This window comes from Ursus americanus, chromosome 1 (genome assembly GCF_024610735.1).
Source record: "Ursus americanus isolate L20-20 chromosome 1, mUrsAme1.1.p, whole genome shotgun sequence".
NCBI classification, from domain to species: Eukaryota; Metazoa; Chordata; class Mammalia; order Carnivora; family Ursidae; genus Ursus; species Ursus americanus.
In genome coordinates, this window is record NC_142127.1 from 47,182,293 (window position 1) to 47,207,759 (window position 25,467).

The following is a 25,467-nucleotide window of genomic DNA, read 5'->3' on the forward strand; positions in this document are numbered from 1 at the left end:
ACGTCCTCTGAGGCTGGACTGGGGAAAGGGATGACCATGCCCTCCATTGTCTTTTCTGTCTTATCTTTTTAGTCATTCAAGAACAAATATTGACTGACCATTGTAGTGAATTTCATGTAAAACTAATCCCAATTCCCTGCCCTTTCTGTATCTAGGGGTGGAATCTCCCCTACCCCCACGAATCTGGGCTGGCCTGTGACAGGCTTTGGTCAACCGAATAGAAGTGATGGTGCGTCAGTTCCAAGCCTGCACCTCAGAGGCCATGGGTGCTTCCACTCACTCTCAGCTCCTCACCAGGCCCTGTGAACGGCCCAGGTTCAGCTACTGGCTGAAGAAAAACTGCCTCAGCCCACAGTCAACCACCTGCCCAACAGAACCAAGAAGAGCTGTGTGTGCAGATGACCTGCTTCCACATGAGGGATGCAGGGAGACCAGAAGTACCACCCAGCTAAACCACAGACTTGTGAACTAAGGAAGGTCTGTGCCATTCAAAGCCACTGGTTTTTCTGTTTGTTACACAGCATCATTCTGACAATGGATAACTGATACAATCCTCTTTCTGACCTCCTATATATATATATATATATGTATATATATATACACACACAGTATATATTATATATATATATTATATATTGTATATATACAATAACTGATACAATCTTCTTTCTGACTATATATATATGTGTGTGTGTGTGTGTGTGTATATATATATATATATATATATATATAATTCCCCCCCCCCCCCAGGCTCAAACACTTCTCTGAAAAGCTCAACAAATGCCAAACTCTAGTTCTCAGTGTAGATTCAGCCCGGATACCCTGCTGCCCTTACAACAGTCTGTGAGAAGGACACTGCAGCCAGAAGAAGGTATTTTAGTTCAGCAGATGTCAGGAGGCCTAAGGGAAAGCTAGTCAGCCTGCTGTGAGAAACACACATGAGTATGGGTGCGGCAACGCGCTACTGATCTTCAATAGGCCACAAAGATCCCAGGAAGCATGGTGTGATGGCATTTCTTGTGCAAACCAGCGAGGGAGGCCTATCTCCCCATTTTGCACCGCGTTGGAGCCGAAACGAGACCAAGAGCCTCCGGGATCAGAAGGAAGGCGCTGACCTGCCCCCGGCCCTGGAACCAAGGCTCCAGCCAAGTTGCTCTACAATCTCTGATGGCAGGAGGGAGCCCCCGTGGGAATCCGAATGACGTATGCCTTATCTAATCCTAGCCCCTGGTTGCTACTGCTCAACGGTGGAACCCCAAGTGATAAAGTCCCTTGGGAGAGGCTAAGGGGAGAGCACTGTGAAGCGTGTGAATGGTGATCCCTGACTATGGACCGCTCTTCTCCATCTGATTGCAAGGCAGCGTCTCTTGTCTCAGTGTCCCCTTCCTCTTCATGCCTTATTTCTAGGGACTTTGAATGGAGCCTGCATACCTAGGGCAGATGAATAGAGCTTGCCCGCCCCGGGCAGCTCTGAAGTGTGTCACTGGGCTCTCCTGATGGAGCTCCTGTCAGACTGGGGGCCTGCCAGTCATGCCAAAGTTGCTTGCAGTCCAGCAAATGGCCACCGCAAGGCAACAGGCCATGAGCTGGAAATCTAAGGATTGACAACTGGGTGCAGAGAAAGCAATAAATGATAAGTTGCTGATAGTTGATTTCTAGTTCTATTTACCCTTTTGAGTCATAATAAACAAAAAGGTGAGGGTGAACATAGGAAAATCCTTCTTAACTCCATAGATTATCCTCTTGGGCTGAGAGTGAGGGTTGAGCTGAGTTAGACCCTGTGAGATGGTTAATGTGTGCCCTGCTCCCTGATGGACTTTTCTAGACATTTTCCAACTATAGTCATAGTTCTGTGGGTGTGGCCCTAATTGTTTGGTACCTGGCCCTGGGGGGATTTGGGACAGGGCAATAGTGACTCAGTGTGTGTGTGTGTGTGTGCGCGCGCGCGCGCGCGTGTGTTAGATAAACAAGGTGGTTGGGGGTCTGAGCTCAGGATTGGTCAGTTTGCATATCAAAGTCACGCTTACAGGCCAATTGTTTGCTCTCTCCAGGAATAGCTAATGCTAAGAGGGGCTGTCCCTCCTCAGGCCTGAAAGGCCCCAACATGCCAAAACATCAGAAAATAAAGAAAATTTAAAAATGTGATAAATACAGCAGGCCAGGAGACTATACGTCCTCCATATCTACCCTGAACACCCACATTCTTGGGACACTTGACCACTTCAGGGCCTTCTCACGAGGTCACACAGTTTAGGACCCAGTATTCTGTCCTCAAGTATTCACAGAAGTCATTCTTGGCACCTCAGTCCAGCTCTCTTGACCCAGAGCAGTTCTTTGCTTTTTCAGGAAACAAACGGGATGAACGTGCTGGGCTGGGACTTCCTCCTCAGGGTGTTTGACAAGGACTGACGTACTCTAGGCCCTTTGAATACAGGCAGTCCAGGACACACCCAGCCTTGATTGTAGTTTCTTGAGCGCTGAAGGCTGGAGCACAGGTAAAAGGACAGAAGGAAGAACATTCCAATATGAGGGACCCACTGACAGATTGCTCGGTGAGTAGCTCCGTGTGGTTTGCGCCTGTGGGTGAGAGGGTGGCCTTATAGGGCTAAGTTTGCATATTAAGGGTTTTAACTTAAGAAATTGGAGACATTCGGAGGACAAACGTGCAGATATTGGATGGGATACAAAAGTCTTGTGGTTTTGCTTTGGTTTGATTTAAAACCACCCTTTCTAGCAAATGCCAGGGCAAGTTAATTGTCATCTTTTATCCTCATGTTGTTGGAAAAACTTCGAGTGGGTATAGCGTCCTATTTGCTCGCAGATGGTGGCTGTTTAGAAAACATTCTTAAGATGCACGTCAGCGGTGCCGACATGGTGTGTAGGGCGGCTGCACGAACACTCACAATCTGCAGCCGATTTGGGGCTCTGGGAATGAAGTTAGGGTAGAGGGTTGTGGCGTGTTCCCCCATATCATGTGGAGCCCAGAATTTCAAGGTCTGCACCTGGAAGGACGCGTCCCCACCACCACCCCCCTGCTCTGCCCGGCCTCCAGTGGTTCTCAGACTGGTCTCCCAACATGTTTGTCTAGTCCTGGGAGTGTTATCCAAAAGAAAAGATGGGTCAAAAGTCCAAAGATGGTGTGAGGTTGTTAACAGCAAGAGTAGAGATGAAATTTAGAAAATAAGGAGCAATTAAAATAAGGCGCGTGGGGGCGTATATACTCTGGACGTAAAATAATCAAGAGTCATCAGAGTGTTAGCTCGAGAAAGGGTGGCCAAAAACTAAGATCGGTGACATCAGAAGCAAAGGGTTGCATTCATCCCTCAAGTATTTTATCAAAAAAACCCCCAACAATAACAGACTGTGAAGAAGCAGATAAACAAGGGCTGCCATCAAGCCATAAAGAGGAGAGCAACAGAGAAATTACTGGTTTCATTTTTGTTTATACAATGGACAAAGCACAGGTTTAGAGAAGGTGTAAATGGGACCCCACAAAACGAGTTCATGAATCAGATGAGCTTAATGAGATGAAGTCATAATGGCTAGAAATATTAATAATGACCCTGTAATAGGAGGTTCTGTCTACTTTTACTTTTTTAAATACAAAAGTAAATATGTGTCTAATGTAAAACGAATTCCAACAATGTAGCTGTATATACATTCTAAGATGGAAAATTCTCCCCTTTAATTTCCTCCATCCCAAGCTTCTCTCCATTGGTAAGCACAGATAACTTTTTTAAAACAAGTCTTTTATTGTTCATGTATTTGCTGTTTATTTTTCTCGCTCTGCGTTTGCCCCCTTACCAAATATTAACCCCTCTCCTTTCTTCCCACGATACTTCGATGACGTTTTTCCGTAGGGGTGGTTGAGTGAGACAGGGATGGGGTAAATGGAGGCAAAAACTTGACACCAAGTCACCAAAGAAGAAAGTCACGACCACGTGAAGAGTGAGATAGAAGAGAGAGAAACCGGGACCAAGTTAAGTTAATGCAACAATAACACCAGCATGAACTAATAGCCTAATGTCCTTTTCAAAGGCTGCTTTCAGATCAGGATCTGGGAGACATGTTTCCTTCCGAGCAGCCCCCCAAGATAACCCGTCACCACTTGTGTGGGTCAGCTTCATGCTCCCTCCTTAACGTACTGAGGGGTTCTTTCCCCTCAGCTGAGCCATCTCCCCAAGGACTCCCAGCCTTGTCCACAACTTGAAGGTTATCTCTCTGGGCCCAGTGCCATCAAAGGTAGTCTGGGAGTCAAGAGGAGGCGGATATCCCTTCAGCCAACGTTTCTAAATCCTCTCAAGTCATGGAATCTTTATTTATTTGCAATTGTTTCATTTTCAAGGGCTCACGTTGATTTCCTGGTGCAGTTCTAGCTTGTGCTTGGGGAATAATGTTGTATGAAGATGAAGCTGCCGTTGGCAACAGAATAAAACAAAGGAACAGACTGCCGATGAATGCTTCCGGAAACATGGGGGTGGTTTCGTGAGGAAGCCAAACAGAACCCAAAGCTTTAGCCACCTGCAAAATGTCCCATTCCGTCCCTAGGGTTGCATGGAACACAATGAATTCATAAAGCCTTAGCTTAACTACAGTTTTTAAGCTGGTCTGCCCCAGTGGATCCATGTATGAAAATCCGTGGTTACGTGAAATTTAATGGGAAAAACGTGGCCTCTTTGTTTCTACTAATTTCTAACAGAAATTTAGAATTTACTTCAGAAGCACCTGGGTTAGCTCAGTCCGTTAAGCATCTGCCTTCTGCTCAGGTCATGATCCCGGGGTCCTGGGATTGAGCCCCGGTGCTGGGTGTCGGGCTCCCTGCTCAGTGGTCCCCCCCTTGTGCCCCCCCATGCCCCACCTCATGCTCATGCTCTCTCTCTTAAATAATTTAAAAAAAAACCTTTAGAATTTACTTTAATTCTGAATATAAGCAACAAACTTCAGTACTACCACAGTGTCTGCGATTTGTAACCCAAAAAATCACAGATATTTTGATGTAATATTACAGTGGTTGCAATTATCTAGAAATATTGTTTATATTATGTGTGATTTAGAAATTTGAGTTATCCTCAAGACTTGTTATTTAGTATGTTAATTTAAAAACACATATAATTTTTAAATGTTTTTATAAATATATATCAATTTAATGTTTCTTTTGTAATCCTGTTATTTTATCTAATGCATTTAAAAATATTCTGAGTGAAATATAGATTTTCCAACACAACCAAAGGAACCGTAATACAAAAAAGTATTTTAAAATCTCTTTTTAAGTTCATGCTCCAGTGACCAAGATAGGCTAATAGCTGGGCTATTCGACATCAAACAGCCTGGTCACTGTCTATGCTCAAATTATTAGTCCCCAGCGTAGCACAAAGATTGCCTAAATGTGTAGGCTTTTAACTCATCTTCAGAGTGTCAGAACTTATTTGAGGAAGATTTTTAAAGTTCTGTTTTTGCCAGCGACGTACTGTATGGTGACTCATATAACATAATAAGAAATTTAAAAAAATAAAGTTCTGTTTTTGAAAAGGAACAAAATTGGCTCTGGGCCTTAATGTCTTGATGCCTCTGAGTTTAACTTCTATACCTACAAAAAAGAAAGAAAAGAAAAGAAAAGAAAAGAAAAGAGAGAGAGAAAGAAAAGAAAAGAAAAGAAAAGAAAAGAAAAGAAAAGAAAAGAAAAGAAAAATGTCAAGTGAAATAATTTTCAAATCCAAGTGCAAGGAAATAGACAGGAATCGAACTATCTCCAAATGAAATAATCCAATCCTTTTTCGTTAAAAGCAGCACCTTCCTATGAAATAATGCCATAGAAATCATGGGCAGATAACAAGCTGTAGCCAAGCTGATGTGTTTACTCACTCATACGGTAGCCAAGTAGGGACCTGTCAAAGCAGGCATTTGGGGCTCCACACAGTCTGTCCGTTCCCTTAGCGTTGCCAGCTGTTGAAGCAGTACCAGCCAGGCTGTGGGACGGCTCCTTGAACCCGGCTCACGTGCCAATCTGGGCTTCCCATCACAGTGGCTCAACCTGGGTCATGGGATGTTCACTTGCACTAAGACAGAGGATGCCATTACAATGGTCCATGGATTCTGAGGGATTCTGGTTTTTTGCAGAGAAAAGTTGGCAGGTTGGCTCTGACCGCATCGATGTCCTCTGGCCCACAGCATCCCTGAGACATGAGATATGCCATCCACATCTCACGGGCCCGTTTCCTCCTCTGTAAAGTAAGAAGAGGAAAGGATGGAGTAGACTATGTTCTTTAATGTTCTATATCTCATAACTTCTGATGGCCTGTCGCAGGGATTCCAAATCTTACCTAGATAATCCCTTAGTTAGAGGAGCAGTGGTTTGAAATATTATCCCCCACGAATCAGGATTCACATGAAATCAGTAGCACAGTGCCTGTCATATGAAAGACATCAAAAGTTTACTTGATTAACTATAAGTGGAATATCATGGTTTATTTAATACTATGAGGATATCACTGTCCGAAAACTTTCCATACTGCCATCTAGAATAGAAACGGGCTTTTCTGGAATAACTGGATTTAACCTTAATCATTCAAATTGTGGAAAATCAGAAAGAACAGCTAGTGCAGGGTTGATACAATGCATTTTATATTGTTGAGAAGTTATCTAATTATTCCATGTGCCCATTACTTTGCTCCATTTTTGGTGAGGACAACATTTATACAATTGAATTTGTTTACAAATGTTGGGCAGAAATATTTTTTTAAAGACAAATGGGAAATGCCTGTGTGTACCAGTTTTCTTGGTGAAGGGTTTTTTAGGGGCTCGGAAATGTCCCAAATATTCCACCACTAGCCTGAACTCCCTTTATCAGGGAAAAAATACACAACTTTTTTCCTAGTAACAAATGAGCCCAAGGAGAGACAGCATGTTAATAAAAATTCATATGGAAACGTAGGATCAATAGTAGGTTCTTTTCCTGGAATGAATATTTGGTAAGGGTGAAGTCTTTGAAAATTCAGTGGGTGGAGAAAGAACACCAAAAATTTACCTTTCATATGATTTTGACTAGAGAAAACACTTCTTGTGCTGGTTGATGACATTAGGAAGCCATTTGTACTGATCAAAACACTTGAAGGTAAATATTACTCTGAGTAAACTTAGTGTAATTATACCGATTAGCTATTTATAAATCTATTTATTTCTGATGGTTTCTCTAATTGATTGGCTCACCTAATATTTCTAATCACGGTTCTGCCCTTAACTAAGGAAGTTATTTTCAGCTCTTTGGCGCTTACCTATAAAATAAAGGGATTTGATAGACTTCGGTGGTTTTTAAGCTGTGCTGCATGAAATCCCTTCTGTGGCCTCTCTGGTGGGTCAGAGTGAGCTGGGAAGAGAGATGGGAGAGTGAAGGGAGGGCCAAAGCAAGGTCAAGAGATTTCATCACCTTGAAGTAGACATGTTTCAAGGTTTTCTGATCACATACACACATAAAGGACAAGATGGTCCTGGGTTCTGCTTTGATATTTATGCAAGTCTGCTTTTCACAGATTTTGTCTTTAAGTCTGAGTAGGTGGTACATGATGAAAGGCACAGAATTCCTGTTTCTAAAGAAGGGGTTATGCTGCACTAATGGAAGTATTCTTAGCAACTCTTTTATTTATCGATGTCACCTTTATCTCAGGGGAGATCAGGGTTTGTCGGGGAGTGTCTGGTACATTGCATATGGGGTCAAAGATAAAGACTCTCTCCATTGCTGTAATAAGAAGAACATCCTGCTGTCATGTGATCATGAAATTAACAACAACATAATGTATTGAGGTGCTTCCAGAGGGCGTGTGCCTGGGCATTGTGGAATTTGGTGAATGGGTTATAGGTGTACCTGAGACATGAATCTCGGCAGCCCTCAAATTGGCGGGTTGTGGCTGGGGGTGGGCAGAGCTCACAGGCCAGTTTCCTCTGCCTCAAGCAACTTTGTCCATTTACCACGTGTTATGCCAGTACAAATATAATCTTTTTTAAAATTATTTTATTCATTTTTTAAAGATTTATTTATTTGAGAGAGAGAGCGTGAGGGGGGAGGGGCAGAGGGAGAGAGAGAGAGAGAGTCTTAAGCAGACTCCACGCTGAGCATGGAGCCCAGGGATCTCAGGACCCTGAGATCACGACCTGAGCTGAAACCAAGAGTCGGATGCTTAATGGACTGAGCCACCCAGGTGCCCCCAAATATGATTTTCTAGGTGTGCCATGATGTGAAAATGTTAGGAAGTACCAGTCTGTTATATAACACGAAATCCTCTTCCAAAATATAAAACCAGCAGGCCCAGGGTCGGTTGAAGCATAAGCCGGGTTTTGCTGGAACAGCCTCTGCTTTCAAACAGCTGCGCTTGAGTGACTGGGGAAGGACAGAGCCTCTCTGCTTTCACACAGGATCTCCAACACCCGCCCCCCCCAAATAGCTGAATTTTGAATCAGTGGCTTAGAAACTTTCAGGGCTGTCTGGCCTCCTAGAACTAGTCCTCTGGAGCTAGTATTTTAAAAACATGCTTGGAGAGTTTTGATGGCCTGATAAATTTGGGAAATGCAGCACCCCTGCGCCCAGCACATGGAAAAATTCTCAACTGGTTCTGCTCATTTCCACCTTGGTTAGGGGCAAGATTTCCTCTCCAAGCCCCCCTCCTCACACATGGGGTCTGAGGAACCCTGTTCTCTCCAAGGACTGCTGGATGCAGACTCCTCAGGGGACGGGGCTGGTGTGGGCCCATCCCCAAGGCAGTTCAGCTCAGACTCCCTTTTCTGCGCTCCTGGCTCTGCTGGTGGTTCTTCTCACTTCCACTCTGCAGCCTCCAACATCCTCTAATCCATGTCTCTGCTTTGTCTTCTCCCAGCCCCAGGCCCAGCCTCAGAGTGTTTCTGAGCAGGAGAGCTCGCTCTGCAAGCATGCATTCGAATCTTTCTCTCTTGCACACGGCCTCCTGGTGTTTTTGTTGGGTCTTTGTTTCTGCTTTGTGGTGGACTGGAGAGTGAAGCAGATAGGACATTACATAAAAAACTCACAATTTAATACTGTGAGATATTTCTAAACAAATCAAATAGAAAAGCTACAGGACTTATAAAGAAAATCGTAAAATTTTATTGAACATAAAATAAGATTTGAACACATGAAAAGGCTTACTATATCCTTGGATGGGAAGTCTAAACACCATAAAAAAGTCGATTTCCACAAATTGATACATATATATATGCATTATATATATATATATATATATATATATATATATATATATATATATATATAAAATGCAATTCCAATTAGGATCCCAACAGGGATTTTAAAAAATGTAATTAGATAAATCTTCATATGGAAGAATAAATGCCCAAGTATAGCCAAAGAAATTATGAAAAGGAAAAACAGTTGTTTAAAGAGAAAGCAGAAGAAAAGTGTTAAATATCTCTGTAACTTAGGTAGTGAGTTCATAATGGGTATCATCATTATCTGTATCATTATTATTTTATGAAACATAAAAATGTTTCATATTTTAAAATAAAAAGTTAAAAGACTGTGTATGAGTTAGAACTATGTTCAGCCGCCCATTTTAAAATCCAAAAATGAGAGTGGCTTTTATAAACCCCTATTATTGTATTTCACACAGTAAGTCCAAAAATAGAGCACTGAGGGCATGTGTGGTGGCCCCCAGGGCCATCAGGGACCCAGGCTCTTTTTCTTTTTCTGCTCTACCACCTTAACCCATGGCATCTATCCTCAAAATCACCTTATGGCATCGGCCATTGTTTCTTTTTTTTTTTTAATTTAAATTGGCTTTGATTAACATATAGTGTATTGTTAGTTTCAGAGGTACAATTCAGTGATTCATCAGTTGTATACAACACCCAGTGCTCACTACTTCAAGTGCCTTCATTAATGCCCATCACCCAGTTATCCCACCCCCTCACCCGCCTCCCCCCAGCAACCCTCAGTTTGTTTCCTATGGTTAGGAGTCTCTTATGGTTTGTCTCCCTCTCTGTTTTCACCTTATTTTATTTTTCCTTCCCTTCCCCTACGTTCATCCCTTTTGTTTCTTACATTCCATATATGAGTGAAATCATATGGTATGTGTCTTTCTCTGACTGACTTATTTCGCTTAGCATGATACCCTCTAGTTCCATTCACACTGTTGCAAATGGCAAGGCTTCACCCTTTCTGATGGCTCGGTAATGTTCCATTGTATCTATATACACCACATCTTCTTTACCCATTCATCTGTCGTTGGACATCTGGGCTCTTTCCATAGTTTGGCCATTGTGGACATTGCTACTATAAACATTGGGGCAGCCATCGTTTCTAAGTTCAGGTGACAGGAAAGAGGAGGAAGGAAACTTCACTGAAACCCCACACAAAACTGTCACCCGTGCTTCCTTGAGAAGCATTTAGTCACATAGCTTCACCTAAGGAAGAGACACTGAGAAATAACTTTATTCCAGGGGCATGTGCCCTGCTAAACATTTACCTATTTTCTTCTCATGATACCTCTGTGCGATTTGTGGGATGTTATTTGGTGGTGTGGGAAGAAAATAGAAGGGTTAGGGGGAACTTGGTGAGAATGTTTAGGCAACAGAGGAGCAAACAAAAAGCTAAACCGCTTTAAAATGCTGGCTCAAACTTTCCCATTGTACCTCTAAGGGGAGGAAGGAGGTCTTATAATATCACTTCATTCATATGACAATTATTTTTATGGAAATGAAAATGGCTTGGTTGCCAAATAGTGATTTTAAGTCTCATGACTCAAGGAGAATCACTTCCTATGAGCCTCCGTGTAAACCTCAGTATAGGTATGTTTTACCGACTCTGCAAAGAGCTTTAAAATTTGTAAATTGTTTGCTACAATTGTTTTCAGAAAATCATATTTCAGATGCCAATCCTTATTTCAGCTTTTGGGACAATCTGGACTATCTGGCCATCGTGGGCCACACTCCCCTGGTCCAGAGCAGTTGGGACACTGTCTCTCCAGCTCGCTCTCCCCACCCTGCTGCTCACTCATTCGGGCGCTGACAGGTGCCTGCAGTCAGATGATTTTGCAAATCTTGCTTTAGGAGTTAACAATGTCTTTGTGAAGAGCTTGGCTCCCTGACCACTGTCTTTGAGCACAAGGCAGTTTCACTGAAGCCGTTTGCTACTCTTGTGCTCTCTCAAACCCCGCCCTGGCTTTCTGTGCTGAGTTCAGGGGGAACTGAAACCACCGCAGGAAGATAAGAGTGTGGCATCTATAGGACTGTGTTCTTCTATGCTAGGTAGCGGCTCTTCGCAGCCCTGAAAGTAGGGACCTGGTCAAGTCATTTCTTTAGGTCCTTTCCTCCTCCATGGCCCCATGTCCTCTGTTGGCTACTCTGCTAGCACCATTCACCAGGTCCTCCCGTGACAACTGAAAGGTCACCTTGGCCCTGGGGCTTCACAGATGTGAACCTGCCCGCTGCACAGCAGGTGCTGGTGGAATGGGAGCTCTCGACGCAGGGCCCCACCGAGCGCCCCTGGAGCGCGGGAGGAGGCGGGCTCATCAGCCGAGCGTGAAGAGCTACAGCCCGGCACTTCTTTCCTAAGAACTTTCATCCTCTTCGGTCAAATCTCATTTTATTTATTTATTTTTTTAAGATTTTGTTTATTTGAGGGGGGAGGGGCAGAAGGAGAAGCAGACTCCCCACTGAGCAGGGAGCCCCACTCAGAGCTGGATTCCAGGACCCCAGGATCATGACCTGAGCTGAAGGCAGACACTTAACCGACTGAGCCACCCAGGCGCCCTTAGAATCTCATTTTAAAAAATGCAATGAGGTATCATACCCCCAGATGGAAACCCTGAGGGAGGGCGTGTGGGACCATTGCACCACCTAACAGAGCTACTCTGCGTCAGGAAAGCTGCAGAATTCATTCCCGTACTCTCTCCATCGGAGCACTTGCAGTCTGTTGTCATCAGTGCCTACTTTTACAAACACAATTTTCAGAGTGACATTGTGGCGTTCTAAATCAAATGACAAAAACCTTCCCTTCGAAATCTTGTGTCTGTAGGCTAAATTCATATAGAAATGAAGTTCCTAAAGGTTTATTCATACAGTTTTTAGAAGTTTGGCACAACAAAAATGTTCAACTCATCATTACAATATTCTTATTACTAGAGTTAAACGAGATGTAGAGGGAACAGGGCACATTTTACTAACAAGTTATTCACTTCCATCTCCAGATCTCAGCCCCCCAAAACATTCATTTTTATGCGTTTGGGGTTTGACACCCAGGAATATTATTTTGAAGCTTTTGGGGGAGGCAGAAAATGATTACTCAGTATACATATTTCAGAATGTACTTTAACCATCCCGGGAACAAAAGGAGCGACAGGAAGTCGGACCTCAAAATCGCCCTACTGCTGAGTCGTTGCCTGGGGAGAAACAGACAGACCAGCTTTGTTTTTGAAAAGTTCTCCAAGATATTTCATATCCAGGCAGAAGAAACTTAATCTTTATTTTAGTAACTCATTCAAAAGGTGTGCGTCCCCGCAGCTGCACGATCCTTTACAATGACTGTCGTCATTACGGAACATTGTGAATTTATTGGAGTTCTATCTTTGGAAGTGCTCATAACCCGTCTGTGCATCTTTTCTTTTTCAGTATAATAAAGCGTACAAGAACCTAAAGGAGTTTTCTCAAAACGGAGAGAATTTCTGCAAGCAGGTCACATCCATTCTTCAGCAAAGGTACAAGACGCGCGTTTGCAATAAACAGTTCCTCGTCGTTAGTTGCAGCTAGCGAGATGACTGGAGGAGTGATTACGAGCTGTCCTACTTTCCAGAGCTCAGTGTTATATTTTGGTACTTGAGAGACTGATTTGAAGAGTGATTCTCCTCTATTGCACATTTATCACTGGGTACCATAAAAATCAAGAAACAACAGGAAGTAATTCTGCTTGGGAAGGCTCAGTCAAGTCTCTTTTGATTCCTCAGACTGAGTTTATCACCCCCTCCTGAGGCCTCCCTCGTGCCTGTGTGTCTGCCTTTATTGTACTTCCCACGCTGACAGCACTTATGAGTTGGCTCTGTCTCCCCTACCAGGGCAGGGGCTCTGTCTTGCTCATCTTTGTGTCCTGAGCTTTGAGAGTCTGGGCTTTTGACTTCGTCAGTAAATGTCTGATGAATGAAAAGTGACCATTTTCAGGATCATCACCTTGTCTAAACGCTAGATGTGACCACGTGTCAAGTTGGTGACTGTGCAAAAATGAGCACCCTTAACTCAGTCAAAAAAGTTACAGAAGTTCCTGCTTAAAATCAGAGACCCCAAGGACTGAATTGGGCCATAAAGAGTCTTTAAGCCATTTCCCTATATCTAGACAGCTCTATAATAAACAACTCTAAAGAGACTTCCAGAAGAGATTGCATATTCTTTTAAGGTAACACTTTCAAATTTAAAATAATTGCGTGTGTGGTATACATGGTCTGATTGCATCGTGCATTAGTAGGGCAAGAGCGAAGGAGAACGTTAGCTTTATCAGGAACCATACATGAGGCCCAGGAAAGATACAAGAAAGCTCACACAGTCATTTATTAAAAGAAAACAAAAAACAAAAACCCAAAACTGAAAAACAAAAATAGGTTTGTCAAATGAAGTCAAAAAGAAAAAAATTTAGAGTAAATTACTCCTAGAGCCAATTGCCTTGATTCTATGAGAGGAACAGGTAGGGCCAATCTGAGAGGGAATCTCTTCTGTAAGAAAATTTTTTTAGTCTCAAAGGAAAGTTAGCTATTATACAAATTCAACCCATTACCTATATTAGAAAGCACGGCCCTCCTGCAGGTCAGGAAGCATCTGTATATGTTAGCCACGCAGGTGACCTGGACTAGGGTCATCTGGGCCTTGATTATTTTGGTGTACCCGTGTTCAAAGGTAGTGCCCAGGAGAGACCTATGAAGACAGAAGGCAGGTGGGAAATAATGTCTGGCAAACAGACTCAAGGACGAACAGAATGAATTTCGGGGAATCACTGCTCCAGAACTGCCTTACTGTGGTTCTCTTGTCCAGGTCACTCCAGCACCTCCACCCTGCCACAGACCTACCTCTTTTATCTACGACCCGAGCCTTCATGTCTCACCCGTGTCTCTCGTGACGTAGCTTCCTCGGGCTGCCATCCTTCCTAGACGTCATGCACAAAGCCTTCCACCCACGCGTTCTAGGGCCGCGGACAAGCTCCAGTGGAGGAAACCACTTGGGTAGCTAAGAATATTTCTCTCCATGGTTTTACCTTCTTATGGAGCAGAATTTAGATCGAAGGTCTAAAGAACACTACTGGTTAGCAAAATTACATGCACTTTCTGGGATTATGCCTAGCATGAATCTAATATTTTACCTCGACCAACAAAATTATGCTAGATATTAGGTCATTTACGCAATGGATGCTTTCCTAGACATTTTGTAAAGCTAATTAATTAATTAACCCGTTAACTTTAAATTTTAGGTGGTTGATGTACAGTGCAATATTGGTTTCAGGAGTGGAATTCAGGGATTCGTCACTTACATGTAACAGCCAGGGCTCATGACAATCCCCTCACCCATCTCGCCCATCCCCCACCCACCTCCCTCCATCAACCCTCAGTATGTTCTCTTAATCCTCGTAAAGAGTCTCTTATGGCTTGTTTCCCTCTCTCCTTTTTCTCTTTGCCCCCTCCCCATATGTTCATCTCTTTTCTTTTGTAAAGCTGATCTTATACAGTTAAATAATTTCTCCTTAACCAACATGCCATTTGAGTTGCTTTGTATTCATTCCTGATAAATGTCTCCTCACACCTGAACTTCAGGCTCTCCTTCCTTGGCTCTGGGGTTAGATCATGTAGGTAACTTGAGGGATGCTCGTCCACACTAAGAGTAGGTATTTGGGGAGGACTGTTTTCTAATGGACACAAACTCTCTATTGATCTATGAATATGTAACACATTGTGTTTTTCCATCTATGTTTCTATGTGCTAGCTGGCAAATACAGAGGCCACTTCACTTGCCGAGATTGGGTTATTTCTCTCCCATGGGAAGTGATTCTGAAGTCACTACCTCTTCCTACAAGGTGTTTGAATTGAGTTAACATAATAACCGTATCAACAGGAGGGGTGGTCACAGTATAGCTGGTACTATACTTCCCTTACTCTTTCCATTCTGAGGAATCAGTACTTATTACCCTAGATATACAAAAGATAAAAGGCTGTTTCCCGTCAGCTATCCAGACATGCGTACTGGGCATATTTTCCTCTTAGTTGGGTAGACTTACTACATATAAGTCAATGATGCCTTTCCCTTGTATTAGAAAAGCCAGTACCTGGAACGACAGTACTCTATAAAAACTATCCTGTCACTTAGAGTGTAGACAAGTAATGAGAAACCCCACCAGACAAGTAGATGGTACTCTTGGAATACAGATAGTAGGCATTTCCACTGAAGGTAATGACATAGAAAGTTTTGAAGACAAATCCAGTGGCCAGCATAATAAAAGGCATCGTGAGGGAGCGTATGGGGCTTCTTCGAACTAAGCATATCAGTCCCATAAAATACATTCAGCAAATACTTGTAGAGTGAATGAATAAATAAAGGAAAGATAGTTCTACATTACTAGAACAAGGTCTGTCCCGTCCTTGGACCCTAACAGTTCAGACACGGGGCTTGCGAATCCATGGGAATGTGGTTCTGCGGGGCAGTTCCGTTAGCACGTGGCTACAGGAGACAGCGTCACAATCAAGCTTTAAGCCCAGATAGTGCTGCATCGCCAAGCTCAGCTGCCTACCAATTTGTTCTAATTGGTGCTGATGGAAAAGTGCAGTTGGTATTGAAACATCATTTTGCTGGGAAATTCTGCAATTCATGGTCATGCTCAGCTTCCTCTATCCAATTGGTGGCTTCGCTTTCCCTTTGTAGTAGCAGCTCCGATTTAGCCAGAAACACACAGCAGCTCCTAAGACGCCCGATGTCAAAGTCATCGGGTTCACGTTAGCACAATCACAGATCAGATTTAAAGGACACATGCCCAGAAACTTTATGAAGGTTTGGTCCCCTGCACCCTCATTGCTAGGCTTTAAATGCGCTTTCATGGGAAAATCAATTGTTCCTCCGTAAGGAAGCTTAAGATCAGATTTTCAAAGGGCAAGTACCGCTGCTCTGGACATTAAAAAAATAAATAAATAAAAAGAAAGAAAGAAAAGAATAAAACAAAGAAGGAAGTGTGGTTGGTCATCGTTCCACCCATCATTCATTGCGGATGCTGTCAACATAGGAATGAATGATTGAAACGAAAACGTTGATAAATCCTAACCTTTTCTACTCTACCCCCCCCCGCCTGGGTGATCTGAACTCCACAGCTTCAGCTCTTCTTTGCATATTGAAGACTCGCACGTGTGTAATACCAGGCAATATGTCTTATCTGTGCTCCAAGCCATATATCCAACACTCTGGACATGTCCACCTGGATATCCCATAGGACCACAAAGTCAACCTCTCCTAAACAGTTTCTCAGCTTTTCCCCAAAGCTGGTACTGCTGGACGTTTTACCATGGTGACTGGGACCTCTGTCCACCCAATCAAGCCCAACACCTCGGAGCCATCCATGACCCCTTCTTCTATCTCTCCTCATGACCAAGTCTTCATGTTTCTCTCTTTTAAACGCCTTTCATACCTACAGCTTTCTTCTCATTTCATGGCCTCTGCCATTGTTCTGGGGAAAAAATCTCTTAACCTGTTCTTCCGTCTGGAAGTACAGTCTGGAAGTTGTGTAGTTTGTACACTGCACAGAGGCACCTGGCTGAGGGGCTGAGTGAAGGCAGAAATCTAACCCACTCTCCACCCTCGAGCCTTGCACGCTGGCTCCAAGCTGTGTCTTTTCAGGGGATCCCCTTTTTCTAATCCAAGCGAGGTTATCTCGACTAGGGTGCTGGAGAGGGCCCTGTCCTAGTGTCTTTAATGCATCTTCCAGTCTGTGGCTGTGACCTTGTTTTAGACTTTCACGAGCTTTAGTGTAAAATTTAGCCCTCACAGTATTTTATAAAAGGACCTTGGAGGTCCGGACCCTGGCTTCTTATCCAGCTTGTCTCTCTCCATCTACCCATGAGCCCCACCCCTCTGTGTCTGTTGAATCACTGGCAGTCACTGCCCCCCTTCATGCATCCTCGCCACCCCTCCTGCCAATTCCCACCCACCATCATGGGTCTGTGAGTTTGTGCTTGCCGTATCCTCTGTGAGGCAGACACTTCTTCACCTTGGTTACCAGTCTCCACTCAATGCATCGTCCAGATTTGGATATCCCACTCATGGGAGCCTTCCTTGACTCCAGTTCCATCTCAAAATGGTAGCTGTCAGAGATGCATAGAACTCGTGCTTACCTCTGCTCTAGATCCTACTATACGGCTATAGTCTGTTCACCTGCCTGTCTCCTGCACTGGAGGCCGAACTCTTGAGAGTGTATCCCATGTGACCAGCAGAGAGCCTGGCACAGAGCAGGCATGCAATAGATGTTCGCTGAGCGAATGGATGTGTTAATGTAGGAATGACTTCAGGCACTCAGAACTTTCAAGTTAGGGTACTTCTGAGGAGCAGTAAATTAGTGTGTCAGAGAAATTGACTTCTATGGTATATAGAATATTATTTTGAGCAAAAGCTAGAAAAGAATGACAAAACCACGGAAGACACCATTCATCCTGCACAATCTTCAGATCGGGCACTGTGTTAGATGTGTCTTATCCTTGGTCTCTTTTACTTTTTTAATTCTCACAACCCATTGCAGTGTGAATGTACTCTCGTCCATTCCTAATATAGAGATGGGGATATGGGAAAGAAGATACATTTTGATTTCTACCCAGCTCAACGCAGGCTTGGTGTGAGGGCATCTGTCAATTGAGCAGGCAGTTTGGGGCACCGCCAACTGTGGGTGTTCCAACACGTTCAAAGGCCCTGGTACAGCTCCCTTCAGGGTCTTCATGTCCTCTATGGGAAGGGACATCAGCAGCCCTTAAGCCCAGTACCTTTTAAACCTGGTAACACAGAGGTCTGTGGGAGTCCTCAGGGGCCGCTTCAGGGAGTGAGGAGAAGTCAGATGGGCTCCCTTGTCACTCCCACTCCCAGGATATCAGAATATAGCATTTCTAGGACGTGGTGAGATTCTATATAAAATTTTGTTTTCCAGCTAAAAAGTTTTGAATAGTGCCCTTCTTGTCCATTTTACCTGACTTCCCCCAAGACAACACCTCCACCTGACTCCATGGACCTCACTTGGCTCAGGAATGACCAGGTAGGGGGAATCTGAGGGTCTGGAGCTACCGTAGTGTGCGCTCCCGGGGCCGGAAGTGAGTGGTGACTGAGTGGCACTCTCATTCTGGACACCCAAGGTGGGGTCCTCCAGGTCTCGTCCTCCCTTTCAGCTTCTCATACTGGTCTTAGCAGCCAGAATGAAGGCAATCAGGACTGAAGAAGTGGGCATTGTGGGCTAGCCAAAGATCCCAGCTGCTTGAATAACAGAGCTTCCATGTAAAAATGTCCTTTAAATGTTCTTCAAGGAACTAACTTGTAAAGATAGCTTATTTGTAAGGTGGGCTTGTGACTGTCCTTCAAAATGCAAGCTGCTAAGGCTTGGGTGGACAATGTCGGCACACCGGCCCCCAAGCCGGAAGCTGCTGCTGGTGGAAAGTAAGCAACGAGGGATGGGGGTGATTCACGAACAGAGATTTCAGATTACTAAAATTCCTTCTTATTTCATAATGTCACCTGCTGTTTCCAAGCTTGAGAAAGCTTTAGTTCAATTTTAATTAGTCCCTCATAGACACAGGGGCCAAGCACCGTCTTTTTTCTTTTTTTCTTAATCACTTTTTATCATCTTAATTTTAATAGAGCAGGATACACTAAAATTGATGACATGGTCACTTCTATTCTTCCTGTTAAATTTGTGCTGTAGCTAAATATTGAATCTGATGTCACATATTTTTCCTCTCTCCTTTCTTTCAAAAGTGTCATTTGTTTTAAAATCTAAGACAAATGTTGGTCTTTGACTTATTGGTTGGTCTTCTATTACTAATGAAAATTTATTGACCTGCCTCTGCATGCTGAGAGGAAATTAGAATATAAATGGATTAAGAGTCAGTGCGTGCCAATTCCCTGGTTCAGGATCTTTAAGGCTCCGTGGAAAATTCTGAGTTTGAGTTAACCATAGAAGTATATATACATACATCATCAATTTTATATGTACCAAGACAATTGCTTGGAGAAGAAATCGTAACTTCTATTACATATAGTAGCTATAGGGCTAGAACATTAAGCACAGTGTTCTTACAAGCTTGTTTCTGACTATTTTAATGAGGGAATGAACATTCTCTGTCTCAGATTCACTCTGCCTCTCTTAACTCCCTTTGCATGCTGGAAACCATGATAAAAGCTGTTCCCTTTAAAGAACTGAGAATAAACCAATGGACTGGATGCAGGGGTGCATGTTGCCATCTTTGTCTTGGCAATACCCCACCGTTGGTTCATTTCTGTTTAGCAGGAATTCTGAAAGGAGACACACACACACACACACACACACACACACACACACACACACTGTTAGATCATAGGCACAGATGAGCCACATGGCAGGGTTCGTTTCAATTTACAAACGTTCCAACTTAGAAAAGTAAAAGCTCTCTCTCTGCTTGCCACTTGGAACATGGATTCTTAGAGCCATTTTCTCTGGGGAGGAATTTACTCATTAACCTCTGTTAAGATAAAGGCCACTGGCTGCCAGAGGCAGGGACCTTTGCTTTAGTAGGCAGACTCACCAAGGAGCGAGCTCAGTGTTCCACCCCCAGGTACCCACACCCATCCTCCGGACCCTGTTGCATTTCATTTCCTTCCAGCCGGCAGGGTAAGCTGCTGAGGAGTCTGAAATGGTCATTAGGGTTGAAAAGGCAAGAGCAGATGTTTGCAGCCTGCTTTGCTCGGTGAGTTTGAATGAGGGTCTGAAACGTTGTAGGGTCACCATCCTGCTGCAGGTGGAGAGATGGGGACACCGCGTAGTGCGTAGTGCTGTTTGGAGAGGTCCTGTCCACCTCCGCAGGGGACCGCTGATGTCACAGCTCCCTCCCTCCTGCTCTCCAGACCCTGAGGGCCTCCTCCACATCCGGGAACATGCCTTAGGACTGCGCTGCTGCTTGCAGAGGAGGCCAGGCCAGCGCCCTGGTGTGCACCGGGGCTGCTGTGAATCCCCCGGAGCCGGTGATCCAGAGCACTGCCCGCAAAGGCCAAGTGGGAGGCGGTGTCAGGTTTTAAAAGCGCTTACCTCTGCCTTCCTCGGCAATTCTCCATCTCCAGCCTCTTCCCCACTGTTTCAGAGGCAGGAAACTGAAGTAACCAAGCAGGCACTTTCTGGAGCCAGACTGCCCCGTTTGTGTCCCAGCTCTGTCACTTCCTCCTGTGTGGCCGCAGACAAGTTAATGGACTAGACTCTGTGCGTTGGTGTTCCTCTCCGTGAAATGCGTAGAGTACGTGTGCCTCCCTGATGGGAGTTATCATGGACTAAATGAGGAAATACACCTAAAACACTCAGAACGGTGCCTGGCCTGTTGTAAGTGCCCAGGAAATGTTGGATGTCACTCTTCTGTGTGCAGACAGAACACAGGTGAAGCGTCAGCTACATGTCACAAAGGATGGCAACGCATCTGTCAGGAGAGCACCGTTTGGAACTTTTAAGCTCTATCCCAACCTGTAAAACTACCCCTCGGCCCAGATTTGTAAGATACTGGTGTGTAAAGAGAAATGCTGCGTGGTAACCGAGTCTCTGCAGGCTGGTTTCCTACGGCGCTCAAGCGAAGCAGAAGTCCTGGGGCTCCGGAGCAAAGCAGAAGTCCTGGGGCTCCGGAGCAAAGGTGTGTTCTCAACACAGAACAGCAATAGCTTCAAAGCCGGCAGGACCCTCTTGCTTTCTTGACACCAAAGCCCAGCTTTTTTCCCCAGGTGACTCTGATTAAGTTAACAATTTAAAGGAAAGCAGCACTTCCTTCTGGCAATTGTCCTCTTTATTTCTGCGTGGCCTCTGGGACTCCCTGTACAGCCTGCAAGAACATTCTGAAAGTGAAACCGAATTCTGAGGAGAAGCCCGTGCCCAAAAGCACTACCTGTCCTGTAGAAGCCATTCTGAATGGTTCTGGAGCTGATGGATGAGCAAACGGTGAATTCTTTCCCCCACACCTGCCGTCTCTGTGTATTTGGGGTGTTCTGGATGTTTAGGGATCCTTTGGGGTACATAATAATCAGATTAGAAAACTTGCTATTTATGAAGCACGTGTTTGGTGCCTAGCACGGAGCTGAGCGGTACACACCGTCAGACTTCATGCTGTCTGTGCTGCTTCCTCAGAGCTGGCATGGAATGCTGGGAAAGCCCTCTGCTTAGCGATGGGCTAGGGCAGGGTTGGTGTCTAGCTACTGGAAGGGCTAGAAAGCGGCGTACTCTCACGTGAGGGCTGAGCAATGCGTCAGGGCAGGAATGTGTCTAAATAGTGTAAGGTTTTCAAGGGTGGGAAGCAAGAACAAATATAGCAGAGACCAGTGAAAAATTCTAACCAAGATCTGATGGGAAGTCCACTCACTGATTTATTCATTCAAGACATACACACTGAGTGCCTATTATGTGCCTGGCACTCTTTAGATCTAGAGATATGGCAGTGAACACAACACACCCTGGCCCTCATGGAGCTTACATTCTAAGGGTGTTCATAGAAATACACTGAAAATAGGTAATGTAAGGTAGTGGTAAATTCTAGGACATAAAGACAGCTGTAGGGGGATAGTGACAGGGGAGCTTCTGAGGTAGTGTTGTTTGTGTAAAACCTGTTGGAGTTTACTTGAAGGAGATGCTATGTGGTTATGTAGCGGAAAAACTACCCAGCCACAGCAAGTGCAAAGGCCCTGAGGCAGGATGGCATTTGGCCACTAAGCAGGAGCAAGGGGATGACTGGTGGGGGGAGGGGGATCAGAGAGGGAGCCAGGTGTCAGATTATGCAGGTCAGTCCAGCAATTGAACTCATTGTTCAGCCCCTCCTAGGCCTGGGTCATTTGCACGTTCAAATCATCATAAAACCTTTTCTTGAGGTAAGTCTTATTACTCCCTTTGAGCAGTGCCTAAAGCCACTCCAGAGGTAGAGGTCTGGGCTTCCAGAGCATCTGGGTTCATCAAGGTGATGGTCACTCCCAGCTTCTGCTGACCAGCATTCTCTCTCTCCATCAACTGGAACATATTCCTGGAATGCAGAAATATATTTATAAATGCAATGTGATACTTATTGATCAGTTTCATTATTTTAAAATATTTGCCATTGCCATTCCTTATTCTTGGGCAAGTTCTGATTCCAAATGTTGTTTTCTGCAGGTAGGCCTTAATGTGCATTCTACAGTGGCCTTCTTTCCTTCAGAAAGTGGTAAAAATAACTTAGAGCACAGCTGTACTAACAGGGAAAGCGGAATAGAAATTTAGCAATAGGTCAATAGCCCATGATCTCTGGATTCCATTTTATAAAACAGAGCTATCTTTCTCTGTTCGGTCTGTAACACTGAGTCTAATTTCATTGTGCTGAAAAAATGCAGGTATTAAGTTAGTTACTAGGGAGTTCTGGGATTGTTTTTCCAATGAAGTGAAGTCATAAATAATTCTAAAGATAAGTTATAATAAAAATAGAATTCAAAGGCTAAAATCTATGCAACAACAACAACAAAATCAACAAACCCGTTCTGGCCCAAATTAAGAAGGAAAACAATACAAATCAAACTTAATTTCCAACATTTGTATTATCTTCAGTGAAAGTGAGGAGATGAGTAAGACTGTGTCTTTATTTTATCTATAGATGGGCCTCTAAGTAGGACACGGTAAAATCGGTTTAAGATAACAGTGATTCAATCTATTCAAGAGAACCAAGGAGTTTGCTTTTGGAGGCATGCCCAGATTCCCTACTGAGTCTTGTCCTGCATACAAAGTAATAGAAATTCATTTTCTAAATGTGGTTTTGTCCACTTCTGCACTTTTCCATTAGGAAGCTACTTCTTGCTTTTCGTGTAGGAGCCGCTGGGTTGAGAGGAGCACATCTCCTCTCGCTCTCCCCTCCCTGCCATGATGTGTGCTCAGTTACTTGCATTGGTGTGTTCTGGAAAGGGGGAGTCATCTGGCAAAAATGTCACTTTGCCTACTGTGGTCAAGGCTCCCATTCCACCAGATACTATGAACTTTGTTCGCACCACCTTGCACCCCACACTGCTAGTGAATTAGCAGGTCATCAAACAAGGGCTGAGTCTTGGGATACCGGCAGGGCTCTGGCTTGGATGCCCAGAGTTTGAGGCAGTGGGACTCACCATTGCAGCCATGGTGTTTTTGGAAATACGTGTCACAGGGTCCTCATGTTTGCACCATCCAAAACCTGGCACTGTGGGCACCGCAGAGTAAACATCCCAGAAGCAATATGCCACCTGCCCTGCATGGGTGCCTCCGTCTTACCAGAGCTGCTCGTGTCTCAAAGTCGCCGTATTCAGGAAGTTCCTAAACTCCCTTTGGTGGCTGAAAATAAAGTCGAAGGCTACAAAAAGACCAAGGAGGACTTTTGCTTCTTCAGAAACTTAAGGCCTGGAGTGATATCAAAAAAATCCACCTATCTCATCAAATGAGGGCTGGAAACGGCAAAATGAGAAACCATCATCATATCCAACGTGGGGGACCCCACATCATATATAACGAGCACAACAGTGTCACCAAGGCCTTCAGAAACATCCCTGGAATTACTCTACTTAATGAAAGCGAACTGAACATTTTGGAACTTACTCCTGGTGGGCAAGTGGGATGCTTCCACAGTGGGACTGAACGTGCTTTCCTCAAGTTAGATGATCTGTATGGCACTTGGCGTAAGGCTGCCTCCCGCAAGAGTAACTCTAACCTTCCCCTGCACAAGATGCTTGATACAGACCTTAGCAGAACCTTGAAAAGCCCAGCGATCCAAAGAGCCCTCCAAGCACCACTCAAGAAGATTCATCACGGAGTCCTGAAGAAGAATCCACGGAAGAACCTGAGAACCCTGCTGAAGCTGTACCCGAATGCAAAGACCATGAGCCCGAACACCGCTGTGCACCAGGCCGGCGTCACGGACTCCAGAGGGTAAGACGGCAGCAGCGCTAGAAGCCCCGGCAGATGAGAAAGGGGTTCCTGGCGAGCAGCCTGAGGCAGTGAAGAAAGAAAAGAAGGCTGTTGGCGTTAAGGAGCAGAAGAAGCCTCTGGTGGGAAAAAGGCTGTGGCGACCAAGAAAGCAGCCCTGAGAACCCCACAGAAAAGCAACCCGCCATGAAGACAAGAAGCTCGCTGCCTAATCCTACGTGTGTTTTTTCTATAAATGTTGAGTCATTTGGACAGCTAGTTTTTTTTTTTTTTAAGATTTTATTTATTTACTTGAGAGAGAGAGAGGGAGCACGAGTGGGGGAGAGGGGCAAAGGGAGAAGGAGAAGCAGACTCCCCTCAGAGCAGGGAGCCTGATGCAGGGCTCGATCCCAGGACCCTGGGATCATGGCCTGAGCCGAAGGCAGACGCTTAACGGACTGAACCACCCAGGTGTCCCCTTGGACAGTTAAGTTTAAATAAAGACTTGATCAAGGGCATTGAGAAACAAAACAAAACAAAATAAAACAAAACAAAGAAAGCTACTTCTTGGCTAACTTCATCATAATTTGTCACTTTACTGCCAGCTGTTATAATCTAGAGCTAATCTGATGGCGCTAACGTCCCAGAGTAACTAGGCAAGTCCTCGATTCCTTACTCCATGAATTGGTTTGCGGGGGCTGCCATCACAAGGTACCACACTGCTGGGTGTCTTAAATAACAGCAGTGTGTTGTGTCATAGTTCTGGAGGCTGGACGTCTGAGATCAGATGTCGGCCAGGTCGGTTCCTTCCGAGTCTGTTCCATGCCATTGTCTTGCCTCTGGTGGTTTGCTGCCAGTCTTTGGGACTCCTTGGCTTGTAGGTACATCTTCCCAGTCTCTTGTCTTCGTTTCCACATGGCATTGTGTGTGTGTGTGTGTGTGTGTGTGTGTGTGTGTGTGTGTGTGTCTATGTCCAAATTTCCTCTCTTTGTAAGGACACGGCCATATTGGATCTGGGCCCAGCCTGATGACCTCATCTTAGCTTGATCTTCTGCAGAGTCCACATGCACAGGCTCTAGGGGTTAGGGTTTTAATATCTTTGTGGGCTGGGAAGAGCATACAATTCAACCCATAACACTGGTATACAAGAAGTTTAAATTAAAAACTCTCCCTTTGTAGAATCTTCTTGGAGATCCTTAAGGATTTCACCTGAAGACAAGAGGGTCCTCAGAGTAAACAGATCATCTCTTCCTGTGTAGACATTGCATTATCAGCCTGAGCCCTCCTTCACGTGTGTGTGTGTGTGTGTGTGTCTAGCCAGAACATCCTATCTACCAACTCTCCCTTTGCTA

General features: G+C 44.5%; 1 protein-coding gene and 1 pseudogene across 3 annotated transcripts in view; both read left to right on the top strand.

The window, feature by feature from the left end:
• Positions 1-2,421: 2,421 nt before the first annotated feature.
• The window catches only part of NOSTRIN (nitric oxide synthase trafficking), a 55,328-nt gene continuing 32,282 nt past the window's right edge, over positions 2,422-25,467 (top strand). For 2 of the 3 annotated variants that reach the window (XM_045780347.2, XM_045780371.2), the window contains exons 1-2: positions 2,422-2,552; positions 12,628-12,713. In XM_045780347.2, coding sequence (XP_045636303.1) covers positions 2,526-2,552; positions 12,628-12,713 — 113 coding nt within the window. In that variant the 5' untranslated portion in view covers positions 2,422-2,525. Of the gene's footprint in view, positions 2,553-12,627; positions 12,714-18,161; positions 18,269-25,467 lie in introns of those variants that run through there. The other variant, XM_087861233.1, reaches the window with a different exon arrangement.
• Positions 21,968-25,464, top strand: LOC123781077 (large ribosomal subunit protein uL4 pseudogene; annotated as a pseudogene).